At 41.9% G+C, this 12,273-nt stretch overlaps 1 protein-coding gene across 2 annotated transcripts in view; it reads left to right on the top strand.

Moving 5' to 3' along the window:
- The window catches only part of PDE10A (phosphodiesterase 10A), a 291,576-nt gene extending 279,556 nt beyond the window's left edge, over nt 1-12,020 (top strand). For both annotated transcript variants that reach the window (XM_069725886.1, XM_069725885.1), the window contains exons 21-22: nt 1,807-1,895; nt 11,160-12,020. In XM_069725886.1, coding sequence (XP_069581987.1) covers nt 1,807-1,895; nt 11,160-11,271 — 201 coding nt within the window. In that variant the 3' untranslated portion in view covers nt 11,272-12,020. The remainder of the gene's footprint in view (nt 1-1,806; nt 1,896-11,159) is intronic.
- Nucleotides 12,021-12,273: the final 253 nt, after the last annotated feature.

Below are 12,273 nucleotides of genomic sequence, written 5' to 3'. Positions count from 1 at the left end.
GCCCATTCCTCCATGCAGATCTCCTCTAGAGCAGTGATGTTTTTGGCTTTTCGCTTGGCAACACGGACTTTCAACTCCCTCCAAAGGTTTTCTATAGGGTTGAGATCTGGAGACTGGCTAGGCCACTCCAGGACCTTGAAATGCTTCTTACGAAGCCACTCCTTCGTTGCCCTGGCGGTGTGCTTTGGATCATTGTCATGTTGAAAGACCCAGCCACGTTTCATCTTCAATGCCCTTGCTGATGGAAGGAGGTTTGCACTCAAAATCTCACGATACATGGCCCCATTCATTCTTTCATGTACCCGGATCAGTTGTCCTGGCCCCTTTGCAGAGAAACAGCCCCAAAGCATGATGTTTCCACCACCATGCTTTACAGTAGGTATGGTGTTTGATGGATGCAACTCAGTATTCTTTTTCCTCCAAACACGACAAGTTGTGTTTCTACCAAACAGTTCCAGTTTGGTTTCATCAGACCATAGGACATTCTCCCAAAACTCCTCTGGATCATCCAAATGCTCTCTAGCAAACTTCAGACGGGCCCGGACATGTACTGGCTTAAGCAGTGGGACATGTCTGGCACTGCAGGATCTGAGTCCATGGTGGCGTAGTGTGTTACTTATGGTAGGCCTTGTTACATTGGTCCCAGCTCTCTGCAGTTCATTCACTAGGTCCCCCCGCGTGGTTCTGGGATTTTTGCTCACAGTTCTTGTGATCATTCTGACCCCACGGGGTGGGATTTTGCGTGGAGCCCCAGATCGAGGGAGATTATCAGTGGTCTTGTATGTCTTCCATTTTCTAATTATTGCTCCCACTGTTGATTTCTTCACTCCAAGCTGGTTGGCTATTGCAGATTCAGTCTTCCCAGCCTGGTGCAGGGCTACAATTTTGTTTCTGGTGTCCTTTGACAGCTCTTTGGTCTTTACCATAGTGGAGTTTGGAGTCAGACTGTTTGAGGGTGTGCACAGGTGTCTTTTTATACTGATAACAAGTTTAAACAGGTGCCATTACTACAGGTAATGAGTGGAGGAAAGAGGAGACTCTTAAAGAAGTTACAGGTCTGTGAGAGCCAGAAATCTTGATTGTTTGTTTCTGACCAAATACTTATTTTCCACCATAATATGCAAATAAAATGATAAAAAAACAGACAATGTGGTTTTCTGGATTTTTTTTTCTCAGTTTGTCTCCCATAGTTGAGGTCTACCTATGATGTAAATTACAGACACCTCTCATCTTTTTAAGTGGTGGAACTTGCACTATTGCTGACTGACTAAATACTTTTTTGCCCCACTGTATATACCAGGATGGAAGTGTGCAGGTCCAATTCATGCATCGGGGCCCATCGGACGCTAGGGACGCCACTAATTTTCCAATCTGCTGTATACTATTCTAATTAGATGACAGCTGCAGCAAACTGAGATTACCTGCTGCCCTCTTTCAAGACTTTTCTCTCTGAAATCATAGCTAGAAAAGAACAGTAATTCATATCTAATTTATAAATGTATGTTTTGCCTAAATCAAATGCCAATTAATCTGAAAAAGAAAAAAAGTTTCTTTTAAACATTGTTTTAACAAAATATCCATATCCCTTTCTGATGGAAGTATCCCTTTAAATGCATTTTAGTAACTATTCCATAATTATTGTGTGAATAACCTGGGACTGAGATCTGCTTTTATTGATGTTTCGGTGGTATTTCATTTATGTAAAATCAGATTGACTGTGAATGTACAATGCAATGACTGAATAATGAACAATCAATGTTTTATTGTCTCTGTACAAACATACTGATGATCACTTCCTCTGTGTAGATGGGATTTTACAATGCAGTTGCTATTCCTTGTTACACAACGCTGTCACAGATATTTCCTGGCACGAAAGCACTTCTTAATGCATGCAGGTAAGCATAGTTAATGCATGCAGGTAAGCCATGTTAACATTAGCTAGACATTATTGGAATAATATTTCCATGTTTTCTCTCTAGATTAGTTAGAATATAAACATCATCTAGTTAATTACAAACTATATCTGCAAATAAATGCTTTGCAAAGTTCAATTTACCAACATCTTTACCATTGTAACCTTCTACTTTATGTAATTTCTAATATTACAGCACATATTATATATATATATATATATATGTATATATATATATATATATATATATATATATATATATATATCTATATATATATATATATATCTACTATATAATTGTCTAAGGGTCACTTCCGTCTCTCTGTCCTTCTGTCACGGATATTCATTGGTCGCGTCCTCTGTCTGTCATGGAATCCAAGTCGCTGATTGGTCTCGTCAGCTGCCTGTCAAGGCTGCCGCGACCAATCATCGACGGCCACAGTCCGATTAGTCCCTCCCTACTCCCCTGCAGTCGGTGCCTGCTCCATACTCCCCGCAGTCAGTGCCCGCTCCATACTCCCCGCAGTCAGTGCCCGGCGCCCGCTCAATACTCCCCGCAGTCAGTGCCCGGCGCCCGCTCAATACTCCCCGCAGTCAGTGCCCGGCGCCCGCTCAATACTCCCCGCAGTCAGTGCCCGGCGCCCACTCCATATTCCCCGCAGTCAGTGCCCGCTCCATACTCCCCGCAGTCAGTGCCCGCTCCATACTCCCCGCAGTCAGTGCTCGCTCCATACTCCCCGCAGTCAGCACCCGCTCGATACTCCCCTCCAGTCACCGCTCACACAGGGCTAATGCCAGCGGTAACGGACCGCGTTATGCCGCGGGTAACTCACTCCGTTACCGCCGCTACTAACCCTGTGTGACCAAGTTTTTGGTAAAAAGATCTAATGTTAAAAATAATTTAAAAAAAACTGCTATTCTCACCTTCCGTAGTCCGACGATGCGCTCGCGCCAGCTTCCGGTCCCAGAGATGCATTGCGAAATTACCCAGAAGACTTAGCGGTCTCGTGAGACCGCTAAGTGATCTGGGTAATTTCGCAATGCATCCTGGGAATGCAAGATGGCGGCAACCGCGCGCATCGCCAGAGGTTCGCTGGATCCCGCCAGGTGAGTATTTTTTTTTTAACAGGGATATGGTGCCCACACTGCTAAATACTACGTGGGCTGTGTTAGATACTGCGTGGCTGCTATATACTACCTGGCCAGTGTTAGATACTATGTGGGCTGTGTTCTTTACTGCGTGGGCTGTGCTATATATTACATGGCCAGTGTTATATACTGCGTGGGCTGCGTTATATACTACATGGCTGCTATATACTATGTGGGCAGTGTTATATACTACGTGGCTGTGTTCTATACTGCGTGCTATATACTACGTGGCCACTGTTAGATACTATGTGGGCTGTGCTATATATTATGTGGGCTGTGTTGTATATTACGTGGCCAGTGTTACATACTATGTGGGCTTTGTTATATACTGCGTGGTTGCTATATACTGTGTGGGCTGTGTTATATACTACGTGGGCTGTGTTATTTACTGCGTGGCCTATATTAACGCATCGGGTATTCTACAATATGTATATAGCAGCCACATGGTATATACTACAGGCCACGTAGTACTCCTATATACTATGTGGCCTGTGCTATATACTATGTGGCTGCTATATACATACATATTCTAGAATACCCGATGCTTTAGAATCGGGCCACCATCTAGTAGATAGATAGATAGATATAGATATAATTTTATTTCACCTCCCATTGCGGAGATATTAGCAATCAAAGCCTTCGGCACCTCAACAGTTTAAAAAATAAATTAGGTCAAAGTGGACATTAACCAAGATATTTTATTGTGGAGTGTACTTCCCCTCCTGTATGACTCTGGCCAGTCATAAGCAGACAGCAACACACTAGGGAAAAATGAACACGCCTCCGTAATAGCATTGACAAACAATCTGCTCTAGTTGCAGAGTGATGATACAGTAGGAGTGTGATTTACTATCTGCTTTTGGCTCTCATTCCAGCCATTCACTGTAGGGGGAGGGGCAGTTGAGTCTCATTACAAACACTTTTGATAGCTCTCCTACTAAATACACATGAGTAATGCCAAAGCAAGAGTAGTGCTGCTAATTCTGTTGTACTGACTGCTGGAGATGAGAGCTGAAAGCTGGTAGTCAATTACACCCAGATCTGCTGTGCACCAGCACATGTAATCACTCTGTAGTGAAGAGTTCAGCCTGTGTGATTGTCTCACACTGAACCTGTTCTAAGCTATAGTGACGTCATTCTTGTTTCCTCTTTTATGTGAATGCACACTTATGATTGGCAGAGATATGAGAAGAAAGCTACTAGGAGTGTTTGTAGTGAGGCTCAACTTCTGCAGTGCTACTCTTCCCCTCACACTGACTGCCAGAGAAGATAAAAGCTGAATCTGTCAGTTAATCACAGTCCGCTCTATTGTGCTCTAGCATGTCATCACTCTGCAGTGATGAAAGCAGACTGTCAGTGTTCTTGTGGGGGCATGCTGGTAAGCCTCACAAAGAGGAAGTACACACCCCCAGTGAAATCTCTCTGGTAATACCCACTTTGCCTACTTGAACTGTACAAAAGAAAAAATCATTTTAAGTACTAAATAATTTGATGCAAAATAGAAAAAAGTTTTATTATGTCTGCTATTTGCTTTTGCAATCTACTACATTGTGTGTCCAGTTCAATGTGAAAAATTTGGTAAAAGGTCCTCTATAAAAAGAATCTGTCAGTATTATCAACCCTCCCAAGCCATCTATATGGGCATGTAGAGCATAGGAAGTTGAATGAAATGGTAACGTTATATCAGCGATCTGATGTCTTATTCCAGAGAAACACATGATTTCCCTTATACGCAAATAAGTTAAGAACTATGGGCCTGATACTGATATGCATAAGAATGTGCATCTAGAGTTTATTTTCAATAAAAATAGGAGTTACCAGTGTGAGACACAGAACTAACACAGAACAGTAGAACTGAACTTTGTCTCATAATAAACTAGTCTTACAGCTCTGCTGGCTGCCTGTGAGATGGAAGCTGAAGCACTGAGAGGAACCTGCAGATGTCAGTTCTAATCACACACAGCAGGAGAGCAGCCATTACATATCACATAGCCTCCTTTTATTTAAATACACTCCGAAGGCAGATTCTCATGCACATCAGTGTCCGGCCCATAGTCCTGAGCAGCTCATTTACATATAAGAAAAAGGTGGATTTCTCTGGAATACAGATAACAATGGATCTTTTTTTCAGCTACCTATGACTTATATGCCCATGTAGAAGGCATAGGAGGGTTGAGCCTACTGACAGATTCACTTCAAAGCTCTTCCTTCAGCCATTTTCAGGATCAGGGCAGGCATCCAGCTAAAAGAATTAGTCTACGTTCATGAGAAAATATGAGTGGTTTATAATAACCCCTTCAATCTTCTCTTTTCCTGAGAAATTTATATATTGGTAGTTTTCTGAACTTAAAAATTATTTGCTTCAAAGGTTTATATAAAATATTATGCCGACATATATGCTCACAAAACTCAAAACTCAACTAAGAGTCTTTTGAAAATATGTGGTAATAGTTTATCAATTAACCAAATGCAAAGTGAATGCACAAAAGAGAAATCTAGATCAAATGAATATTTGGTGTGACCACCCTTTGCCTTCAAAACAGCATCAGTTCTTCTAGGTATACATACACAAACTGTTTGAAGAATTTGTCAGCGAGATTGTTCCAAACATCTTGGAGATCGAAACACAGATCCTCTGTACAGTGCCAATTTTAGACATTGCATTTGGGGTTTTGCTTTTAATATTTACTCAGAACCACATATTGTACCATCGCACAGAAACATTTAAAGTTCATTTAATCAAGCTGATTCCAGACCTTTTTATGAGCATCGATCGATCTATTATCTTCGAATGGTCAAGCTCATTTTTTGATGTTGCTTTAGTCTTTTGTACTTTGTACATACAGGGTCGTGGCTCCCCCTTTTTTGGGCTGTGCATTTAGTATATATGGCTCTTCATGGGCAGTTGTTTGAACAATCAGACTTGGGTCCTGCTCTGCTCACATCTGTTGAGGCTGGCTGGCACATAGAGAGGTTTTAATTTAGAGATGGGACCATCCTGAGTGGGTACACCATGTCATGGTGAGATGGCTTAAAGCGAACCCGTCAGTAGGATTGTGCTCAGTAAACTACAGACACTGTTAGGTTAGCGCTGTTATACTGATTAAAATGATACCTTGGTTGATGAAATCCCTCTTGTGGATGTTGTGTAATCTTTATTTTCAGTTAATGAGATTCTCGAGCTCTTGGGGGCCTGTGGGCGGGGGTCTTTATGTGGTGCTTTGCTTTGATATTAATGTGTATGGACTTATAACATGTCACTGATGGTTTACTGACCTTACCTCCTATTTTACATAGTGCATACCCTATGGTGGGTTGAGAAAAAGAAATTTACATTGTGCAAAAATTTACATTTTTTCTCTAGAGAGAAAGTCCCTAGTACGTTGTAGTCCCCAGCAAGTTGTAGTGTCCTGCTCATGCTTCTGGAGACACAGCCACCCATAAATTAGGCAGGCATTTCATCACTACAGAAATATTGTGGATTCGCTAAATATGGTTTAGGCACACTGAATCACCAAATTTTCTGTGGTTTTTCAGAGCCCTTTGTAGTTACCAGTAACGTGGAAGTCCCTTATATTCCCATTAACAGATGACAGACATGAGGGCAGGGGAATTGCTTTTTTGTGGATTCATTAGAAGCTTTTGTTGGGAACATTTTACATAACATTTAGGATCACATTCATCCGGTGCTCTATGCTGAGCACTTACCATATATACACGAGTATAAGTTGACCCGAGTATAACCGGTGGCACCTAATTTTACCTAAAAAAAATAAATAAAAAAAAATGAGAAAACTCGAGTATAAGCCTGGTAAGCATTGTCCCCTCATCCCCATCCTGGTATGCACGGTCTCCTCATCCCCATCCTGGTATGCACGGTCTCCTCATCCTGATCCTAGTATGCACAGCCTCCTCATCCCCATCCTGGTATGCACGGCCTCCTCATCCCCATCCTGGTATGCATGGCCGTTCCCCATCCTGGTATGCATGGCCCCATCCCCATCCTTGAATGCATGGCCCCTTCCCTATCCTTGAATGCATGGGCCCCATCCCTATCTTTGAATGCAGGGCCCCATCCCTATCCTTGAATGTATGGCTCCATCCCTATCCTTGTTTGCATGGCCCCATCTCTATGCTTGTATGCATGGCCCCATCCATGTATGCATGGTCGCCCCATCCCTATCCTGTATGTATGGCTCCATCCCTATCCTTTTATGCATGGCTCCATCCCTATCCTTTTATGCATGGCTCCATCCCTATCTTTGTATGTATGGCTCCATCCCTATCCTTGTTTGCATGGCCCCATCTCTATGCTTGTATGCATGGCCCCATCCATGTATGCATGGCCACACCATCCCTATCCTGTATACATGGCTCCATCCCTATCCTTGTATGCATGGCTCCATATGTATCCTTGTATGCATGGCCCCAACCCTATCTTTGAATGCATGGCCCCATCCAAACCCTTGAATGCATGGCCCCATCCCTATCCTTCAATGCATGGCCTCATCCCTATCCTTCAATGCATGGCCCCATCCCTATCCTTCAATGCATGGCCCATCTCTATCCTTGAATGCATGGCCCCAACCCTATCCTTGTATGCATGACCCCATTTCTATCCTGCAATGATTAGCTTCCATCAAAAAAACATTAAAAAAAATAAACCATTACACTTACCTTTTGGTGCACCCTCACAGCGTCTTGTTCCGGTGCCAGTAGCTGCTTTATTCTTGTAAGCAGCACATGGCAGGGATGTCATGCGCTGTTCACAAGCAGAGACCAGCTGCCGGAATACTCACCGCTCCCGTTCCCAACGCCAGAAGTGCAGTGAGTATTAAGTAGTGTGTATAGTGTCGGGCGGTCACGTGTGCCGCTACTTAAGAGTAATGAATATTCACCTCCCTCCACTCCCATGGGAGTGGAGAGAGATGAATATTCATTTCTCTTAAGTATCAGCACACATGATCGCCCAGCAGCTGCAGGAGCCGGCTGCTTCGGCTGACGCTGTGCGCACTATTACAGAGATATGAATATTCATTGCCAGTGCAGTGAATATTAATTTCTCTATGGCAGCGTGCATAGGAGTTAGCCACAGCAACCAGCTCCTGCCTCCTGTGACCCGCTGCTCTGCCATTGCCCCTCCCCCTCCATGTTCTGGACACCTCACTTGAGTATAAGCCGAGGGGGGTGTTTTCAGCACAAAAAAATGTGCTGAAAAGCTCTGCTTATACTTGAGTATATACGGTACTTTGTGGTTTCCATCTAAATGTAAATGATTCAGCTGAAACCCCCGAGGGATCCATTCACTATAATGAAGCAGCAGAGTTACTCTGGATTCCATCTGGCCTCCATCCAATGTGGTCGTTCTCTTCAGAAGTGCAAAAAACTGTGGCGGACTGAGCTTTTATTCACACCTAAATAGACTGACACTAGATCATAGGCCAGACTGTGTCCAGTGCATCCATATGTCTCATTATAAGGAATCTTCCTCCGGGGGTTCCGTGTAAGGCTTCTTTCACACGACCGTCGGTACGGGGCCGTCACGAAGCGTCCGCGCGACGTACCGACGGAAGTGTTTGTTTTCACATTTCCGTCGGCGTTGCCCAGCAGGAAAGATCGTGAGAGCGATATTTCCTGCTGGGCATGCGCAGTGTGAAACACTGGATGCGACGCACGGAAAAACATTCCTTTGATCGTTTTTCCGTGACGACGGGCCGCCAAAACTCGACGCATCCAGTGCACGACGGATGCGACGTGTGGCCCAAGTCGCGATCTGTCGGCAATAAAAGTCTATGGGAAAAAACGCATCCTGCGGGCAAATTTGCAGGATGCGTTTTTTTCCCAAAACAACGCATTGCGACGTATACTAAAAAACGGAAATGTGAAAGTAGCCTAACTCGCGCATTTCATAGATTTACACGGAAACCCCGGTGTAAGTGCTCAGCGCAGAGCACAGGATAAATGTGGTCCGACTCTTAGGCTGCCGTCACACTAGCAGTATTTGGTCAGTATTTTACACCATTATTTCTCAGCCAAAACCAGGAGTGGATGACAAATACAGAAGTGGTGCAAATATTTCTATTATACTTTTACTCTAATTGTTCCACTCCTGGCTTTGGCTTACAAATACTGATGTAAAATACTGACCAAATGCTGATAGTGTGACTGCAGCCTTACTGTGCTCTTTGGGAGGCAGAATGAAGAAATCATCGGCATCTGAAGAATTGGTTTTATTTATTTTTTACTTTTCTTAGTGCAGTATAAGTAATTAGGTGACTTTATTCTTCGGGTCGGTGCGATTACAACGATACCAAATTTATATCAGGTTCTTCTGTTTGGCTCCTGTCCCACATGAAAAATGCTTTTTATTGCAATAACAAGTTAGTTCTAGTATTGCCAAATTTTGAGAGCTATAATTTTGCCATATTTCAGCCGACAGTCATGGGAGAGCTTGTTTTCTTGTGGGTTGGGTTTTTCTTCTCTGCGTGTGGTAAAATTGAATAAGGCAGCTTTTATTTTTCTGTTCAGTACGATTACAATTTTATTTATATTTTTTTTATGTTTGGTTGCTTTTACACAATAAAAACTATTTTATAGAAAATTGTTATTTTTTCATCGCTTTATTCTGTCTGAGAGCTAAAACTTTTTTATTTTTCCATTTATTTAGCGGCTTGTTATTTGCGGGACAAGATGCCAACACCATTTTTATTTGCATTTGCCTTTTTAATCACGTTTTCATTCCACTTTTTGTTCAACAGTATGCTGAAAAAGCATCTTCCCTCCCCCCTTCTCCGTTTTTTCTTTTCTTTTCCACGTTCACTGAAGCAGTTAACTAGTGTGACAGTTTTATAGAATGGGTCGTTCCAGATGTGGCAATACTAAACGTGCACTTTTGTTTATGTTTTATTTTTTTTGCGTAAAAAATACAAATTTATGGGTACAATATATTTTTATTTTTTTATTTTTATGTTTTAACATATTGTTTTTATTTATTTTTTTTTTACTTAGTCTTTCTATGGGACTTTCACTTTCAGCAGTCTGATTGCTTTTATGAACCATTGTAATGCAGGAGCTGGGCTCAGTCTTGCCATGTTGTATGACCTTGAAAACACAAAAACGCACAGAGAGGTCAAAAAATACTCTGTTGTAAAAAGGTCACAGTAAATAAGCAAGTGCTAGTCAAAAAATGAAAAAATACAGGGTATTTAGTTAATACGTTTTTTTTGCAAAAAAAGTATGTTCAGCTGCTCCACCAATCGCCAAGGTATACCCATAATAGAGCAGTCCTGTCTAATGTATATAATCCCTAACTGATGTATTTAAAAACCTGATCATCTGTATAGTACCTGTATGAACAGGGCTCAGAGAGAAAATATCCACGTTGAACATGCGAGATGGAACAGCTACAATGCAAATGACCCACAGAGGAGTGGTGAACTCCCCAGTCTTATAGAAACAAGAGAACAATTATAGAACCAAAAACACATGGGCCACCTGCATAGCGAACAAGTCTGTTGATACCTGTTCCCACAGGTGTGAACAGGTTTCTACAGACTTGTTCGCTATGCAGGTGGCCCATGTGTTTTTTGTTCTATGTTGCATGACCTGTGACATGAATCTGTCTTTCTCAGCCTTACCTATGCAGCAGTGGTTTCTGTTTCTCTTGGTGACTGTGTTTCAGCCTACTTATAAAAAAAATTCTGACTCTGTGCATGTGTGCCCACAAGCATTTATGCCCATTTTGAAGGCAAAGGCTGATCACACCAAATATTGATTTAATTTCTCTTTTGTTCTTTGACTCTGCATTTTGTTAGTTGTTAAAAATATACTATAAATGCAGTGCCCAGGGGGTCACTAGATGTTATAGATACCAGGGCTGGCCAATAATAAAGAAATTGGGAATGTCACAAGCGGCGTTGTGGCGTGCTAGTCCTGTGTCCCTCACACTGAGCCCTTACTGCCTCTTAGGCTGGGTTCACATTGCGTTCAGTGTCTCTCCGTTAAACGGACTACGTTACACCGCGGCATAACGCACAAAAGCCTAAAGGAAACCTAACAAAGTGCAGTTGATAATTCTTTGTCTTTATTTTTTGTCTAGGGATAATCTTAACCAGTGGGAAAAAGTATCCAAGGGAGAAGATACCACCATGTGGGTTCCCACCGAGGGAACAGATCCATCAGACTCTCTTCCTGTTAAGATTGACAACTGAGGCCGTGGCACAAGAGCCGTGAAAAAGGGCCTCTGCGAAGGGAGAACACCGTTTTCCTTAGTTAATTATTCTGTAGACCAATGTTATTAGCCCTGATCTAGAAAATGACTGTGATGTAGTTAGATAGATAGCGCCTAGCTATTTTTGTTAGCGGCATATCTCCTCTCTTCCGATTTGGGTACTTCTTGCTGTAAGGTCTACCTGGTACTAAAATGCTGGAGAGAGATTGCATATTGCTTAGATTTAAAGACACATTTGCTGTATAATACAAGAAATATTCCAAGGTTTCAGTTGAAAACCATTTGAGCTTTGTAGAGGCAAAGTTACTTATTTTTTAAATACGTTTCTTAGTCCTTTTATGGGAGGTATTCTGAGACTTCTTGGCACTTAGTAAACCTGTGAAAGGTTTGGCTGTTAAGTATTTATATACTGTATGTAGGGAAATATGAGCACTTATTTTACTTTGCGGTCTGCAGAACTGTGCGCAGACTTCAGTGTATCAGAGATGTAAATTTATTTGTCGGTGATGTACAGGGAAAATATATGTTCAGCTTTTTACATGAATAGAAGTTGGATGTAAGTTAGACTTTTGAATATTGCAAATGTCTCACATTACTTAATACTGTACTTGTAATGCTGAAAGACTGGCGTAAAGTGAACTTGTTACTTTGAGTCCAATCTGCAGGCACCAGGAGGAGCGGGGCAGACGAATACTTACGTGGGTAAAGTTGGGAGGGTCATAATTACTGATTCACAGATATATATATATATATATATATATATATATATATATATATATATATATATATATATATATATATATATATATATCTATTAGGGAAGTCTGTCTGTCACCAAGTAGGACCTCTTACTTGACATAGTTCATTGTCACTTATGCCAAAAATGAGCATGGATTTCAATTTTGCTAAATTTATTCCTACAAATCTGTATTTAAAGGGGTTTTCACGTGACCAAGATTCTATCCCAATATATAGTAGGTAT

The sequence above is a fragment of the Ranitomeya imitator genome, chromosome 5, assembly GCF_032444005.1.
Source record: "Ranitomeya imitator isolate aRanImi1 chromosome 5, aRanImi1.pri, whole genome shotgun sequence".
Taxonomy (NCBI): domain Eukaryota; kingdom Metazoa; phylum Chordata; class Amphibia; order Anura; family Dendrobatidae; genus Ranitomeya; species Ranitomeya imitator.
This window is presented reverse-complemented; position numbering and strand designations above follow the sequence as displayed.